General features: G+C 35.5%; 2 protein-coding genes across 3 annotated transcripts; both read right to left on the minus strand.

Annotated features, from left to right (window-relative positions):
* Positions 1–3,237: 3,237 nt before the first annotated feature.
* Positions 3,238–6,386, minus strand: LOC137811405 (protein ENDOPLASMIC RETICULUM-ARRESTED PEN3). The gene has a single exon (XM_068613138.1). The coding sequence runs from the start codon at positions 4,778–4,780 to the stop codon at positions 3,353–3,355; it is 1,428 nt and encodes a 475-aa protein (XP_068469239.1). The 5' UTR covers positions 4,781–6,386; the 3' UTR covers positions 3,238–3,352.
* A 1,985-nt stretch (positions 6,387–8,371) lies between these two features.
* On the minus strand, positions 8,372–10,808 carry LOC137811394 (heat stress transcription factor B-2b-like). 2 transcript variants are annotated; one of them, XM_068613123.1, is made up of 3 exons: positions 10,463–10,808; positions 9,923–10,252; positions 8,372–9,846 (listed from the first exon to the last, which is right to left on the minus strand). In XM_068613123.1, the coding sequence occupies exons 2-3, from the start codon at positions 10,172–10,174 to the stop codon at positions 9,025–9,027; spliced, it is 1,074 nt and encodes a 357-aa protein (XP_068469224.1). In that variant the 5' UTR covers positions 10,175–10,252; positions 10,463–10,808; the 3' UTR covers positions 8,372–9,024. The 2 variants fall into 2 exon arrangements, with proteins under 2 accessions (XP_068469224.1, XP_068469223.1); XM_068613122.1 differs by having other exon boundaries at positions 9,923–10,262; positions 10,463–10,636.
* Positions 10,809–19,046: the final 8,238 nt, after the last annotated feature.

Genomic DNA, 19,046 nt, shown 5'->3' on the forward strand with positions numbered 1-19,046 from the left:
TGCATATTCGAGTGGCCGGTGGCGGTGCGAAATTTACGAAGCGCTGTGACGGGAATCCCAATGACAGACTGACAGGTGTCGGGATGGGGCGGGTGGAAGCGGAGGGAAAGGTTGAGGATGAGGTGGGTCCTGGAACCGTCTTTTGCCCGTAGCCGGTAACTGAGGAAGCGTGGGGAGGGAGAGGGTGGGAAGGCAATGTCGGAGGGCGGAATCAGACACCATCCGAGGAGCGTGGGCCCCGCAAAGCGGCGGTTGTTGTAGAGGTGGAAGTGGAGGCGCGAATATGTGTCGGAAAAGAAGGTTGGATCGAGTGGGACACGGAACACGTGGTCCCCTGTTCCTCCGCCGTCGTAGTTGTAGAGCAGTTGCGCGGGGAGCTTGGTGAGAGTGAAGAAGGGTCTGATCCGGTTGAAGTAGGAAGAGTATTGGTTCAGACCTTCAGTGGATACCACAGTGATATCCAACGTTGTCATTGTGAGAGAGAGAGAGAGGGGTAGAGAGAGAAGGATGAGTGAATAATGAAAAGTGATGCAATAATAAGGATGATGAAACTATCATCATCTTCCATTTGGTGGGTGGTAGTGGTGGAATTTAAACCTCTGTGGAACCTCACCCTGAAACTCCTGTAGAATAAGACTCGTGGAAAATTTTATTTCCCGCTTTCGCAAGTCAATCAACAAAGGCTCTCTTCTTATTCTAGGTGGTTTAGAGCAGAATAAAAAAGTATTCAACTTTATTCTCAATTTCTGGAAAAAATACCCCAAAATGTGAGTGCCTCCAAAATTCATGTTCATTCCACTTAACTTGCTATTTCTTTCCTTGCCTCTTCCAATGTCTATCCATTTATTTTTCTCCCACTGTGAATTAATTCACTTTACTATGGGGTGAGAAGATGCAAAACGTGTGGAAGGGAATGTGTATGGTGGTTTTTTTATATTATTCAAAGTGCTGTGTTTCAAGCCTTTGTGTATTTTTTAGTTTTTTTTGGGAGAAGTATAATTTTTATGGTTGATAATGATAATATGCAAAGTTTATATTTTTGTAGCCTGTGGAGGTGTTGCAATAAAAGTCATCATCAACATTTTCCACTTGCTATACCACAACAAAAACGTAAACAACAAAAGTCGACTTTCAAATATATTATTTTCCAATGATGAAACTAAATCCTTTTAATTGTTTTTTTACAAAAAAAATAACTAAAGTCGGAGCTCAATGTGTTAGATGTTTCTGAAATCGGATGATTATAAGATCTCATTCTCGCTCACTCCAAACAAGGAGTGATAATGCCCTCTTTGCTCACTTCTGGAGTGAACCCTGCATAAATACAAGACAAAGTTCACCAAATTTCAACTACCTGCCTTACTAAAAACAAAACAAACAAGGTCATGACTCACTACCAAATTTACATGGAACCCAACCAAAGCCATAAATTATCCTTAAGCTGCTAATATTTTCTATCAAATTTGAAGTACATTTTTTCTCCCACAGTGAAAATCCTATTTCTAAAAAGAGCTGGTTTCAAAAAGAACTACATATTACCACACAGGGTGAGACAAAACTACCAAAAGTTGGAAGGATCTCAAGCATATCATTCATACTAGGATACATTTCTATGGGAGCAAAAATCTCCATAAATTAAAATCAAATCTTGAAAAATAATTAGCTCATGCAAATACTTGGGAGAAAACAATTTGACTTCACATCCAACTCAAGATGCTACTTACATGTGTTGGAAGGATTAACCCCCTTAACGTTAACCCTGTTGCTCCAGCAAGTACCTATCAACAAAACTCACCCCAATGATAAGACAGTTTGGGCATCAGACTTCTGACCAGAGAATAAATGAAGCAGGCAAATCTTACAACCTGGGTTGAAAAGGGCAACCCAAATGCAAAAACAAAAAGCAAAAATCCAAAAAGGAGAAAGGTAAGGCAGGTCATTGTTGAACAGTGAATAGTGGAAATTTCAAGGAATTTTGATCTTTTGATGAGTTGGGTTTGCAATTGAAGAACCATAAAGAAAAAGTGAGGAGTATTGATCACTTTGTTAATGGAGCCTCTAGTCTAGACTAAAGAGAAGTAGATATTATCTTATCTTTTTCTACTTTTTCTTATTTTGCATCTAAAAACCAAACATGAGAATAGTTTAGCTAATTAATTTATCTCACTGTAAAAAATGATAAGGTGATACAATAGATGTATTAATCTATCAAAAATACCCATTGACTTTATGACTCAATGACAGTTTAGAGCTTAATATTTTTAAGCAAACCCAGTGATCATTCAATTCTTTCAATTGTTTAACTCGTGTTTTATTCAACAATCATGACCTTCTAAGTTACTAACTCGACAATTATACCGATCTTATGATTCATTTGGTTAATTAGTTGCAGGAGGTATCTAAACTGTACTAACGGTATCAATGTGTGCATTGAACAACTAGTGAGTTCAGACTCCAGACAGAGTAAAACAGAAAATAAGAACACGTAAATATGTTATATCCTTATATTCTAATCATATCAATAAACAATGGCTTTAGAAAGAAAATAAAAAGAATATAGGATACATAAACAGAAATAAGCAATCAGCTAATTAACAACAAATGGGTGAGTTGTAATGAAATACTTCAGATAAAAAAATGATTTCTTATGCACATCTCACCCTGAAGCATAATAGCAGACTTTGTCACTAATATAAAATGTATTAATTGCCTATGTGAATATACCACCCACATATAATGATCAAGAATGACAATCAACAAATATAGACAAATTACTATAACTATATACATGGTGGAAGCTTACCAGAAGTTGGAGACCTGGGAACCAAAGTCACTGGAACTCAAAACTTCGTAATCAGTCAACAGACCAATGCATAAAGTGGAAGTTTACATGTGAAGCAAACTAGATTGATCTGAGATTTCCATCACGAAATAAAACTAGAGTACCAAAGGGAAAGGAAGAATGAAAGATCTTTCTAGAAGAATTGGATTTTAAAAAGTCCCGTATAAAAATAATCAATTAAGATGACATAGTTAATACAATGCAGCATATACAATAGAAGGCAAAGAAAGTTGAGTGAGGCATTTCCTATGCAGAATTGTAAAATCAAGATAAAGTTTGCACTAATAATCATGTATATGCTTGCCCAAAGGTCAATTCATCAAGAGCATAACAGTAAGGAAATAGAGAAAATATGACAAAATAAAAGTTGCATCAAATTGTGACTTACTCATTGCTTACAAAATAAATTAAGTTTTATTCATTTAATGCTGACAACAATTAAGCTCCAGTAAATTCCTTTTTTTTTCGTGAAGAAATCCTACCTAACTAAGAAACTGTTTACATCCCTGGTCACAAAACAGAAATGGCTCCAGCAGAACGAGAACTCTCCCACACTTCAATCCCCTCAACATCTTCTCTACTAACGAACAACCTATCCCCACCACCTTCAATCTTTTTTATAATCCCTCTCTCTGAATCCTCTCTTTTATCCACAAAATTCCTCCTATAAAATCCTTCAGCATCACTTTCATTCTCACTCCTTGTATCAACATTTTCCCTTTGTTCCACCCTTGACCAAACCTCCAACCCACCATCTCTAGACACAAACACTTGCCTCCTGTAACAATGCACCACACTATTCCCCACTTCACCACAACTCACCAAACTAGCGTTCTTTTCTTTTAGATAAATCCAAGGATCATCCTTCAGAAACCGCATATCCGCCATAGCCAAATCCCCGGACTTAGAACATAACTTGAAAAGCAACAACCCCTCAACGTCAACCTCTACGTCAGCAAACGAATCCCCGAACCTGCTGCTCCGTCCCGAACCTCCAGGCTCGTTCGTCTCCCAGACCACCTCCCCAGACCTCGGGTCCCACAATCGGACATAGCCGGAAAAACCGAAAGCGCCACCGGTGACCGCGCTACCGACGAGAACTCCGGTCGCCGGAATCCACGTCAGCTTAGCGGGAACCATGTTCTTCGCCTGGTTCCCCGATTGCCGTGCAAACTGATTCACGATCCGAAGATTCGACTTATCCACTTCGAGGATGCAATTTTCTCTGTGGGGACAATCGAATGAAGCGAAAACGGAATTCTCCGAAGCGGTTATCGCGTTGACATGCGCCTTGAAGATTCGCGGATCGAGGGGATCAGTCCAGTGGACCGACCCGACGTGGCGGCTGCCGGAGAAGTTGTAGAAGTGAAGGCCGGCGTCGGACAAGGACCCAACAGCAGCGATCTCGGGCCAGACGCGGCATATGGAGTCGATTTCATCGAGGTGAGTGCGGACGGTGCCGGAGTGAGTGAGGGATGAGTCGTAGCCGGAGATCTGGCCGCCATGGGCAATCCAAACGCCGCCGGAATCAGCGGCGGCGAAGGAGGAGGGGAGGCCCTCGGAGGCGGGGCGGATTGAGGCGGCTAGGGCGGCATCAATACCGTTGAAGGGCGGCGGCGCGGTGGCAGCACGGAGGTGCGCGTCGATGCCGTAGAAGAGGGCCTCGTCGGCGAGCTCTTGTTTGGAGAAGCGGCGCGCGGTGGAAGGAAGGTGAGAGGTGCGGAGGAGCGAGAGGAGGACGGAGAAGATCTCCGGGTCACGGTCGATGAAAACCGGGTTCGGGTCGGCCGAGCGACGGTTCGAAAGGGCGTAGAGGAGCGAGTCGGGGCCGCCGGAGCGGAGTGTGGATAGCGTTGTCTCGAAGTACTTTCCGCCCACGTTCAGCTTTATTCGCTCGTTTGCGGTGTTGGATTCTACTGAAGTGCTTTCTTCCTCCATAATCGACGAACAAGAAGAAGAGAAGAAAAAGAAGAAGAAACGAATGAAGTATTCTTCTGGTTTTTTCAACGCTTTCTGGTTAGTTCAGTTTTTGTCAGATATAACACAAAACATGTGATTTCACAATTTACATTTAAAATTATATTAAGAAAACAATAAGTTTATTTAATTAATAAAAGTATATTATTTTAAATTAAAGTTTAATAGGTTTCCTATTTAATTTTTTATTATCCAAATAAAAGTATATTTTATTTTATTTTTTCATCAGAAAGTTACTTAAGCTAAAATATGATACTGTTTAAATAATTGTTAATTAAACATGTTTCAGATAAAAGTTAGCAAGCAACAAGTCCTACAATTATTGGAAACACGTAACTATATGTATTTTAAAAGATAATCTTATTTAAAACATGGTTAGGCCATAATTTTTGAATTATCTCTTCTTAAAGAATATTTAGAGTGTTTTTGGATAACAAATTTTTAGAGAATATAAAGTATTATTCAGATAATAAAATAATTAAAATTTTATGAAAATTTCTTTTAAAATTAAAAAATGACCTAAAACGTTTTTGGAATGAAATTTGAGTTGGGGAGTTGCTGCTGAGAAGGAGAAAATGGATACTCCATGAACAAGATGATAAAATTATCATTTCACTTCATCTATGAAGGTATAGGCATGGAGATGCTGGAAGAATTTTCCCACATAACAATTACACTTTTGATATAAGAGATCAAGTAAATATAGTGTTTAATTATTATTTTGTTTCTAAAATTAAATGTTAATATTTAAGATAAATCAAACAAAAGCTATTAATCTTTGATGAATTTTTTTAAAATCGTTGTTAGAAAAAGTATTTCTAAAAAATAATAAATTTTAAAAATATTAAAATAAGGTTAAAGTTTTGGATATCTATTTAAAAAATAAATAAATTTAAGAGTTAATTAAAATAAATAAATTTTAAGGTTTCTACATGTAAATAAGATAAAATGTAAATATTAATTAAAATAAAGCTAATTTTTAAGATATTTATTTATAAAAAAAAACAAAATTTAAGAGGATAAATGCCCTTGTTTTAAAAATAATGATTGTAGCATAAAGCCCTATGAAAATGTTTGGGCATGTAACAGGCTGCTTCTTCCTGCACCTCCATACCTTTTTGTGTCACATCCATAAATTTTTCTAATTCCAAAAATACCCTTTTCAATATTCCGGATTATATAATCTGAAAGTCTTTTTCTAGATTCAGAATTAGCTTCTGGATTATGTAATCCGAAAGTCTTTTGTGATTAGCTTCCGGATTACATAATCTGGAAGTCTTTTCTATACATAAGATTAGCTTCCGGATTATGTAATCTGGAAGTCTTTTTTTCAGATGTGTTATTAGCTTCCGGATTACATAATCCATAAGTCTTTTCTAAATATGAAATTGACTTCTGGATTATGTAATCCGGATATTTATCCGGATTACATAATCCATAGACTTATTATTTCAAATTCAAGGGAGTGAAAAAAAGAGGATAAAATGGTATTTTCATATTTAGTATGGGGTGGCACAAGAAGGTATGGAGGTGTAGGAAGAAAGAGTCCATGTAACATATATCTCCAAACTGTGGGCTGTCAAGTAGCCCAGAGCCCATTCTGAACTCTCCAATTATATATATTTTTTAAATCAATCAGCTTTCTTTAATTGGAACTGCATTATTGTTTAGCAATACTATGTTTATATAAATTTAATGTTGAACTGAGAATTCTATGGTGGATTACATAGTAATAAATAAATTATCGTAGTCACATCTAGCTTGAATGTTTTTGTGCAAGTAAGATGGTGCTAAGGTACTTCTCTACCCATAATTAAACCAAAGTTATTTCTACAGGGCCATAGTTTCACATGTATAGAGTAAAAACAACTACTTCACATACTCAGATATTAATATTTTATTCAAGATATCAATATATATTATTATATTATTAAAATAGTTGGGAAAGTTGGTGTAACTTTTTTGATAAGTGGTAAACTATAATTTTTCTTATTTCCATCACTATCTTTATAATTTTTCACCCATCTTCATTAAAAATATATTAAATATTCATATTTTGAACTTTTAATTTAAAAACAGTTCCAGATGCGTCAATTCGTAATTTAAAATATGCATTTCAAATTCAGAAATCTATAGATAAAAAAAATCATCCCGGATCTACCAATCCGTAATAAAAATTAGGCTTTGAATCCAGAATCCAATAATACAAACTTTGCTTATGCAACACCTCCTAATCCGGAAAGCAATATGATTTATTTTCAGATTGATAAATCCGTAACACACTCCCAAATCTCGAATTCAAATAACAGGTGAAGGTCGGTTTTGAGATTTATAAAATTGTAGAAGTGCAAGAAAAAAATGTAGGGTTGCAGAAAGAAATTGCCTAAAAGATATTGGGTTGCTAATAGGAGTTGTAGTGAACCTAGCTGTTGAGAAATATATGCATTGGGGGCCCAAGTATCACGTCAAGCTTTTGGATTGAAAAGTGGTCTGCTTCTTCCAACACCTCAATAGTACATTCTTATGCCACTCTAATAAATTTTTTATTCTAAAATTATTTTTTTAAAATATTTTGAATTACATAATCCAATTTTTTTTATAAGTATTTTCTGAATATAAGATTAAAATAGAAATGTTTTCATAAATCTGAATATAAGATTAACTTCTAAATAAATTATGTAATTTATAAAAAAAAATTCAAATACGTGATTAACTTCTAAATTATATAATTTAGAAGTCTTTTCTAAATATGAAATTAGCTTTAAAATTATATAATTTAAAATATATTCAAATTACATAATACTTATCTCATATTAAAAAAATAAAGACTTTCAAAATTTATAAATCTAAAAAACATTTTCAAATCCATTCTGAAAATTGTGTATGAGTATGACGCAAAAAGGATAAATAAATATTTTTACATTTAATATGGGTGACAGAAGGAGTTGCAGGAAGAAGCACTCTGAAAAGAGGGATATAATAAAGAACAGTGGAAACAAAAGTCTACAATTCAATATTTCAAAATGGCCATTTGCACAACATTTTATCTTGGCGAATATGTGAAGTGCATCGGTGAATGTTTCAAAGGGGGGTAACTTGTTTCAATCACAGACAGAATGAAGAATTTCTAAAAATTTCAAACTTCAAAATGTTTTTTTTCTCATAAAAAAAGGTTAGTTAGGTGAACTTAAAAATTGTAAACATTGAAAACACTAATAAAGCACATATAAATGAAACAAAATACTAAAATTTTACCTACTAATTTTCTAATCAATTGTTATTAAATCGCATTTTACATTTTTTAATTAAATTAAAATAATTGAAAATCCGATCAATTAGTGTAGTAATTTTCACACAACTTCTCACCTCACAAAATGTGAGGATAATTATTGTAAATAAAATTTGTAACCATATTACTACAAACATATCTTAAATAAATCTTGATTTTTATTATCATAACAAGTCTTGGTCAATCAAGTTACCACGAACAAATCTTTTATATCAGAAAGCTAAAAAAAATCCATTAATGGACAAAAGAAAATACAAACATGATAAAAAGTAACTAATATGACACTCTGTATAACTTTTTAAGTATTGATTGAAATTTCAATCAACAATAAAAAAAAGTTTAAGAATTAGGCCTATGATAAGATGCCATAAACATTAAACTTTTGAGAGATAATAACACTGATCCTCTAAAAAAGACTTTTAAAGACTACAGAACACTCCATAGTGACGAAGGCTAGGCTAAACCGAAATTCGAAAAGATTTATAATGTTGTACACACATATGTACATACATGTTATGCTCTATCGCACAAATGTTCCTTAAAAAAAAGGAGACGTTAATGCTTAGGGTAGGGGCTGCCCTTTCTCTTGTCTCAGTTTGACGTGTTCATTATCTTTTACGACATCAGCTACCAAGAACATTTATTTCTGAAGATAAAAGAGGTTTGGTGGTCGGGCAAGTTGACTTCAACACTTTTCACTCATGCGAAGAGTGGAAAGGAAGTTGAAATACCCTTTCCACGTGGTGCAGCTTTCACTACAAACAAGGCCAATGGTAGCGTCTCAGCTCTGATAGTGCAAGCCGATGTGGTCTTGCAGCTTTAGCTTAGTGTATGTCTTTAATGTGCAAAGACTGCTCGCACAAGTCACGTGCCTTATGTCATTCTACCAAATTAGTAGAGAGATTTTGAAGGCGCATTATTTCCCAAGCTCCAGCCAGCGACCATCCTGATCATCCGACTCATCCCCATCAAGCGGCTCAGATTTCACATCTGGCCCGCCATCTGGTTCTTGCGACGATTGTGTCTGTGTCTGTGCCTGCGTTAGTGCTAGCGTGTGCATTTGATTCTGTTCTTCTCCCTCCTGTTCCGCTTCGCACTCTGTCCTACACCGTTTCAACCCAATAGAAACCCCAAACAGCTTGGGAACCTCTGCCTCCGCCGCATTCGCCGTCGTACATGGCACGAAGCCGGCAGCGCCACCGACATGCACGGCGTCATCAGCCGACGAAAGATGCTTTGCAGGCAAAAGCTCAAGAGCCTTCCCTTCCGGCACCGGCACTGTCCTCACAGCACTAGTGGACGATTCTAACTGCTGACGGCTAAAACCAGAAGCGTAATTGGTCATCAAAGCGATTATGTTATTACACAAACTCTTCAATTGACTCAACTCTTGATTCAGTTGCATGTTCTCTTTTCTAAGCCGTTCATTTTCTTCTGACAGCTCGGGCGCAGTAGTGCAACTCGTGGTGCGGTGCACTGTATTATTACTATTTCCAGCAATCGGAGATGAGTTCGAGGATAGTACCTGTTCGTCGCCGGAAGTCGTTGGAGACACTGCTCTGATCGCCGGTGCCGCCACAGCCACCGTTACAGTATTGGCTGTGACTACTGACGGTGCAGCAGTTGGAGGCACCAGTAGTATTTTCCGGCGTTGTATGTCGCGAAGCAGAGTTCTCTCACCTCGCCGGAAACAGTCGTTGGCGAATTCCCAACGGTCAGGGACAACCTTCCGAAATCCCTGCACACAACAACACACAAACTGAGAAACATTCGATAATAGAGGGAAATAAAACGAGCTCGCCTGCAGTGGTTACATAGGTGTTTAGCTGACGGACAAAACTGGAAAAGTTGTTGTGTTTGAAGTACTTCGGAAGCAAATCACGTGCGAATTCCGCGGGCCGCCAAACGATGAAACTCGTGCCATCTTCGTTCCAGGAAATTAGGTCATCCGCAGAGGGATCGTCCACGAGCTGGTACGTCTTCGTCAGAAACGGCGTCGGAATGGATCTCTGCAAGTCCGCCGGCGCTGATTCACCTGTTTGCTCCACCGCTAATGGGGTCATCATCAGCTCCGCTACCAGATCTGGAACTGAAACCTTGCTAAGCTGCCTAATTAATCACTTCTCTGCGCTCATAACCGTCTCCTAAAATAAACTAAATGTATGAATTTAGTACTTAACTACTGCAAAGTTATTTGGATAAGGTAAACTACATCTACGAGAAAGTCTAGAATCGGAACCTATCTAACCTTTACCCAACCCGGTTCCTCTTGATATCATCCAGAAAGCATATATATGGTGAAACAAAATAATACTAACAAACCAATAATCATTATCAGCGATGTATTAGGTTACCTTGATCTGTCTGATAGAAATATTGAATACCAGTTCTGCCACCCGCCCAACGGAGAACCAGAAACACGGTCGGAAGCGGAAGAATCAAAGGTTGAGAGAGAAAGGGAGAGAGAGAGAGGGATGGTAGGTTCTTGTTGTTTCTAGAAGTTTCGGATGCGAGAGTTAATTGATGGTTCGAGAATGAAAGCGAAATTGTGAAAAAGGAAAAAAATAAAAGAGAGGTGGGGCCCACAAGAAATAGGAGTGATAGAAGAAGACGCTAGAAGAGGATGCCAATGGTTACGTGGCGGAGCTCTGATCCAGCCGCTGATGCATCCGAATATGGCTTTCAACCGTTGCTTTGTCCACTTTCCAGAACCTTCCTCTTCCTTCATTCCTTTCTCACTTTTCTTTTTTTATTTCTTCTACTGTTTATTCATTTTCTCCAACGTTATCATGCCTTATCTGATTAACACGTGTTCCAATGTTTATTATGACGACAGGGCCCACGTCACTCTCCTTCCCAGCTGCTTTTTTTTTTTTCGCTTCAAATCATAGTGCACTGCAACGCTGCAGATGATTTTAACTGTTGCAAAAATCTTAATCAAACTCACTCAAAATGAAATACTTTAGGGAATACTGTATTAATTATTGGATCCTCAATTATTAAATATACTTTGTGGTTCAAAATAAATTATAACCAATCCATCCTCTTTTCTTCGTCAAGCCATACATTTATGAAATAATTAATGCAGACTTTCATGAAAATTAAACTTAAAGATGACTGAAAATTAAATAAGTTGTTTGACTAAAATTTAATAGCATCAAATTAGTTTTTTCTTTAAATATATATATATATATATATATTATTTTTATTTTTATTTTTTTGATGAAAAAAAACATTTGACGAGTGTTTATCTTGTGTTATTTGAAAATTATGTAGGTATGTAACTTAATTACATATCTATTGTAATATTTACAATGAATCGCCTACACATATAGCAGGATTTAAAGTATTTTCTATTTTAAAGACAATGTACAAGGAGATAATCATAATTCAAAAATATTTCCAATAAAAAATAAATAACTCACGAAAATGTTTTGAATATAGTGGCTCAATACTTCTTGATGATGTTTTTTTTTTTCAAATTTATTTCAGTATTTTATACATTATGAATTTTGTTATATTTTTTTGAAAGCAAGTTAATTTGATAATAGTTTTGCTATATTAATATATGACGTCAATAGCGAATCATATTTTATCATTTAAAACTAATTTGCTGATTAAAATGATATATAAACAAACAATAGATTATATTGTCTCTTCTCTAAAAAAATATTATTAAACTAAAAACATTCAAACTGAGAAAAAGTTATTAAACGAAAAATAGTTACCTAATTATTTGTATGCTAATTCTAAATAGTTACCTTTTTATAATTAATTGTCTTACCGTATCTTGTACTAGTTTGGATTTTTTTGTAATAAACATTTATATGTGAAGAAAAGTGGTCAAATAGATAATCTTGCCAATAAGATTAAATCAATTTATCTACCCCATTTTTATAAATGTCTTATTTACATTTTTCAAAGCTAAGGTATGTAATATTAAATTATAACAAATATTTTCATAAAGTTAGATATAATATTGTGAGTGCTCTTACATATCAGTATTTTTTTGTTATAGTGGGTCTTGGGTCTTTTACATAGGTTCTTCCCCTATATAACTATAAGGTTCAGCCCCTATGTACAGTCACTATGATTGAATAATACTCCTTTTATTGTTTCACCTTTACTCTTCTTCTTACTCTTACATGGTATCAAGATCGGGTTCATTTTTTTCTTGAACTCTGATCATGTCTTCTTCATCTTCTCCTACCTCCGATAAAGAAACCCCTTCATCCTCTTCCTCTCCCTCTTCTCAACTTCATACCTTTCCTACGTCTCTCACCCTGAAACTCACCGATGACAACTTCCTGATTTGGAGTCAACAGATTCTTGCGCAGGTCGAAGGTCTCAATTTACTCAAATTTTTGGAATCATCTTCCACTCCTCCGCCGTTTCTCTCTTCTGGTAAAGAAAACCCTAATCCTCTCTTTCTTCTACGTAAACAACAAGATAATCTTCTGGTTGCTTGGCTGTTGGCTTCGATGTCGAATTCTTTGTTAACCAAAATGGTTGGTTTACGATCGGCTTATCAAATTTGGGACAAGCTGAATGTCTATTTTGGCGTCCAATACCCGTGCGAGAGTTCGCAAGCTCAAAACCCAGTTGAAAACCCCTAAGCGGGATCGATCTATCAGTGTTTATCTTCTTGACATCAAGCGGGTTGTCGATTCTCTTGCGGCTGTTGACTCCAATGTTTCCACAGAAGATCATCTTGAAGCCATCCTGGATGGTCTTCCTGAGGAGTATGATTCGTTCATCACCTCTGTCACGTCCCGTCTTGATCCCTACACTGTAGACGACATTGAAGCATTGCTCCTGGCTCAAGAAGAGAGGTTTGACAAACATAGTCTCTTGATCGTCCTTTTCATTCAAGCTAATACTGCTTCTACTCAATGGAACCCTTCGGCCCCTTCACGATCTTCGTTTCGTGGAACCAATTTGTGTGGCGGCCGTGGCTCTGCCTGTCATTCCTTCAATAAACGACAACCACGGTTTCGTAATTCACAAAAGAATTCATGGAGTGGAGTTTTTGATTCTTCTTCTTCTCAACCTCTTCGGGTTCAAAGTCAACTTTGTTTCAAATTTGGCCATATTGCTCTTCATTGTTGGCACAGGTCTGCTCCTATTTTACCATCCAGTGTTTCGGCTAATACTGCCCTTTTTCAGCCTTCCTCTGTAGGTGACCCTGAACCTTCAATTTTGGGAACCCCTTCCATCGTTACTGACCCTTTGTGGTACCCTGATAGCGGCGCCACTCATCATATCACGCATGATTCCTCTATCTTCTCCAAGAAAATGAACTATTCTGGTAATGATACTGTGCAATTGGGAAATGGGTCAGGTATGAATATTCAGCATCTTGGTTTTGCTTCCCTATGTTCTTCTGGTTCTAATGCTTCCTTCCGTTTACATAATCTTTTGCATGTTCCTTCCATTCATAAAAATCTTATTAGTGTCTCTAAGTTTGCACGTGATAATAATGTGTTCTTTGAATTTTATCCTAATCAGTGCTTTGTCAAAAATCAGGATACCAAAGAGATTCTTCTCCAAGGAAACATACGTGATGGCTTGTATGTTTTTCCCTCATTACACAGCTCTTTGCTACCCTCTGTGAATACTAGTTCTCACATCTCTGTTATATCTCCGTATGAATTGTGGCATAAAAGACTTGGTCATGCTTCATCTAGAACTGTTCAATGTGTAATGCGAATGAGCAATATATCGTGCAATAAAAATTATTTGTTTTGTGATTCATGTGTTGTTGCCAAAAGTCATCAATTTCCTTTTTCACTTTCACACACTGTCTATACTGCTCCTCTTCAGTTAGTTTTTGTTGATATCTGGGGTCCCTCACATGTTACTGCGCGTGATGGATCTATGTATTACATTGCTTTTATTGATGCGTTTTCTAGGTATATTTGGTTGTATCTTATAACTTCAAAATCTCAAGCTACTGCTGTCTTTTTGCGTTTCAAATTACTTGCTGAAAAACAAATTGGTTTTCTCATCAAATGTCTTCAAAATGATAATGCTAAGGAATTTATTTTCTTAACAAAAATCTTGCATGATCATGGTATTACTCATCGATTTACTTGTCCGCACACTCACGAACAAAATGGATCTGTCGAACGCAAACATCGTCATGTTGCTGAAACGGGTTTGGCTCTTCTTTCTGCTGCTTATCTTCCTCTTAAATTTTGGGGTGAGGCCTTTATCTCTGTTGTTCATATTATTAATATTTTACCAACGCCTGTTTTAGATAATGTTAGTCCTCATGAAAAGTTGTTTTCATCTAAACCTAATTATACCTTTCTTCGTATCTTTGGGTGTGCTTGTTATCCTCTTTTGAGACCTTATAATCAACATAAGTTTGATTTTAAGTCATCTTTGTGTTTATTTCTTGTTTATAACAATACACACTAAGGGTATGTTTGCCTAACTCCTTCTGGAAAGACTATCATCTTAAGACATGTGATTTTCAATGAATATTTGTTTCCTTTTTCCAAACATGATAATCCTTTTGTTATTCATAATGAGAGTAATACTATTGATTCTTCCTCTTCTTCTTTACCTATAACTATGGTTTCTGTTCCTAATTGTTCCTCTCCTACACCTACACCCACTCAGTCATCACCTATATATATTGCTCATAATCATTATCAGACTACTTCTCCTATTCTTGTTCCCAATCTTCATCCCATGGTAACTCGCGCTAAGGTAGGTATATCTAAACCCAAAATTCTCCATATTGTTGTGACTAATGATTCTTTTCAGTCGTCCACCTACAAACAAGCTATGAATCATCCTCAATGGCTTCATGCAATGCAATCTGAATATCATGCTCTTGTTCTAAATAACACTGGGACTCTTACTTCCTTGCTTGATGGTGCAAATTTAGTTGGTTTTAAATGGATTTTCAAACTGAAATATAACTATGATGGGTCTCTTCAACGCTACAAAGCTCGGCTTGTAGCCAAAGGCTTTCAACAATACGAAGGATATGATTTTACTGATACTTTTAGCCTTGTCATCAAGCCAACCACCATTCGAATTGTCTTGACTATTGCCTTAAACTCACGGTGGCCAATTCATCAAATCGATATCAACAATGTCTTTCTCCATGGTGACTTGTCATCTCCTGTCTACATGCAACAACCACCTGGATTCTCCACTGACTCTACTCTTGTTTGTTGACTGAATATAGCCATATACAGTCTCAAACAGGCACCTCACGCCTAGTTTGAAAAGCTCTCCATAACTCTTCTTCGTCTATGTTTCGTTGCTGCTAAGAGTGACACTTCTCTCTTCACACGGTTTACTCAATCTCACACTATCTTTATCCTAATTTATGTTAATGATATCTTAGTTACTGGTAGTTCTTTGGTCTTAGTGCAGGAATTCATCAAACAGTTAGGCTTATCCTTTGCCTTGAAGGATCTTGGACCGCTGCATTACTTCTTAGGAATCGAAGTTTCTTAGCTTAAAGACAATTCCATTCATCTATCTCAAGCAAAGTATATTAAAGATCTCTTATGTCGAACTAACATGGTCAACTCAAAGCCCCAACCCTCTCCAATGCTTTCTTCTTTACGGCTTATCGCTAATGAATCTGTCTCCGTTGATGATCCAACGTTATATCGGTCTATTGTTGGTGCCTTGCAATATGCTACTATCACCAGACCCGAAATCTCCTTCTCGGTTAACCGTGTTTGCCAGTACATGCATCAGCCCCAGATTCATCATTGGAAAGCTGTGAAATGCATTCTGCGATACTTGGCTGGCACATCAACTCACGGTCTTCTCTTAACTCCTTCCCCAAACTATTCTATCACGGGTTTCAGTGATTCAGATTGGGCCACGAACTTGGATGATCGCAAGTCTACCACTGAATATTGCATATTTGTGGGTCACAATCTTGTGTCTTGGTCATCAAAGAAACAAAAAGTTGTCTCCAAAAGCAGTACTGAGGCTGAGTACAAAAGCATTGTCGCTGTCCTTGCTGATATTACCTGGATCCAGTCTCTGATGACGGAACTACGCATCCCCTCTTCCACTCCAATAATTCATTATGATAATCTCGGTGTTGTTCATATTGCTGCCAATCCTGTTCTACATTCCCGTTCGAAACATTTCGAGCTTGGCTTACATTTCGTCCGTGACCGTGTTCAGCGTAAGCAGCTGTTGGTTGTTCATCTCCCGTCTCAATTTCAACTTGCCGATGTCCTCACTAAACCTTTGTCAGAAACTATGTTTCAGAAATTCAAAGATAAACTTAGGGTGGTTGATAACTCACTCATAAGTTTATGGGGGGTGTTAGATATAATACTGTAAGTGTTGTTACATAGTAGTTATTTTCTGTTGTAGTGAATCTTTTACATAGGTTCTTCCCCTATATAACTATAAGGTTGAGCCCCTATGTACATTGACTTTAATTGAATAATACTCTCTTTTTACTGTTTCACTTTTACTCTTCTTACTCTTACACATAAGGATATTTTAGTATGTTTGCTTACATGAACTCTTTTTCTAAAGTAAAAATTCTAATATTAGGAGGAACACGTGTCAGCCTATACTATATGATTAAGATAGCTTTTATTTTAATAGGAAACTATTTTTCTCACAATAATATACTTACTATTACTTGCAATTATTTGTCACTATCTATCCATAAAACAGAACACATTGCTCTGAACAAATAGAGAAATGAATAGGAATCGATGTGAAATAAAACTTGATTTAAAAAAAATTTAAGAGAAAAAAAACGACAACACAAATTGAAATTAAAAGTAATTAATATTTTTCATTGCTGCGAAAATTAAAATAGATTGATTTATAATTGAATATTTATATAAGAGTTGAAAATATACACTTGGCTCAAAATTTAAAGAAGTGTGTTTTTAAATGAAACAATTATATTAACGAAAGGAATTCGACCAATTTTCACCAAACTGTATGGAAGGTACTTAAGAAAATTGTGGGGTGTAGAAAGATGAAACCCTAATATTTGTAAGTTTGGGCCTCATTCTCACACCTTAAAGGATTATTTGTCTACTATACTTACATCTATTTCTCACTATCATATTTTTTTTTTTGTGTAGGATGTGAGGGAATATCCATGATTTGGATCAAGAAATATGAAGGAAACAGGAAGAGTGGATTAAGATGAACAATAATTTCTCTATCCCTCTTCAGATGCAAAGATGGAAGGGGACATGATGATTTTTTTTCCGTTTTGTGCTTATTTTTAGTTTTGTCATTCTCGTAATAATATATTTAATAATACCTTTTAGTTTTATTATTTTTTCATCATATATGGTTAGATAATATTAATTTTATGATTCTTTTAATGTTTTGACAATATTAAATAATTCATATATTTCATTTTTTTTAAAATAATTATTTAACGGTACCAAAATAAATTATTTAACGATACCGAAAATAATTTATAATATTTTAATTAACTCAAATCTACACAAAAAAATAACTCATGTTTTGTCATTTAAATATTTTTAAATACAAAGGTAAATTTGTAAATTTATATTTTACACATTCTAAAAAAATTAAAAACATCTTTAACAACCATCACAAAATTTAGTAAACCTTCCTAACACATTCACTCTAATACATCTCAATTCAAGCACACTTACTTTCCTCTCACATCCTCGCACTTCCAGTTCCATTTCTCAATCCAAATTAAGTTTTTGGGTATTAGATTGTGCTATGCTCAAAGGAGATATCAAAATATTTCAAATGATATGAAAAAAAAAGTTGTAAAAGTATGGAAATATCTTGAATGTAACACGCATGTTTCTTTCTTCAAGAATGCTTATAAAAATCTATTATGTGTTTTCTACACAATCGTTTCCATGCAAACATAAAATCAAAATATTATAACTGCCGTGTATTGTAAATTGGAAGAGAGAGGTGCCCATTTTACAAGACACGGTGGAATCAATTTCTTTTATGTATAGTAAAGTAATGGCTTATTTTCTTAATTTATTATACAGATGGGAAAGTAGTCTTATTAAAAAAAATAAAGAAAAAATAAATCGGTGTGAAGATGAAATAGGTAGTGTAAATAAGATGGACCTAGATCGTTTACGCTACATAGAGCCAATGTTTCTTATTATGGGCCTGACATTCATTAACCCAAGCATCTCTGGCCTGCTTTTAGTGGACTGTTTCTTCCTACAACTCCATTCCTTCTTGTGATAATATATTTTTATCCTTTTTGTGTCACCCTCATACATAATCTTGAAGATGTTTTTGTATTCAGAAGTGTCTTTTTAGATTTATAAAATTCATAAATGTCTTTTTTGGATTTGAGATAAGCCTATGAATTATGTAATTCGCATTTATTCCAGATTATATAATTTGAAAGTTAATCTCATATATCGAAAAGACTTTCGGATTATATAATCTTGAAGCTAATCACCCATTTAAAAAAAAAAATTTCAGATTACATAATTCAAAAAAAACTTTCAAATTATGTAATGAGACTGAGACTGGAAAAAAAAATTATAGATTACATGATCTAAAAGCTAATTAAAAATTTAGAAAAAACTCTCGATTTATGTAGTAAAAAATATTAAAATAATAATAATTTTGGAATATAAAAATTTATGGGAATAAAAAAAAAAATTTATGGAGGTGCAGTGGAGGCCTTAGTTTGTGTAGGGGATAGGAGTAATTGGACTTTTCAAGTTTATCATCTACACGCAAGTAAATAAGCCATGAAATTTCAAGATTTACCAACTCTAGAAGATCAAGATGAAATAAACGTTGAATATTTAAGAAAAGATTTTCAACACTTTTGCCCATTTTTTAATTGACTTTTTTTATTTTATTCCTACTTGTCTTCATTTTTTTTTTCAACCTGCAGCTCTACAACAAAAATTAAATAAAACTGGAACGTGATTTGACTTTGACATTTTTTTA

The sequence above is a fragment of the Phaseolus vulgaris genome, chromosome 2 (genome assembly GCF_000499845.2).
Source record: "Phaseolus vulgaris cultivar G19833 chromosome 2, P. vulgaris v2.0, whole genome shotgun sequence".
Lineage (NCBI taxonomy): Eukaryota > Viridiplantae > Streptophyta > Magnoliopsida > Fabales > Fabaceae > Phaseolus > Phaseolus vulgaris.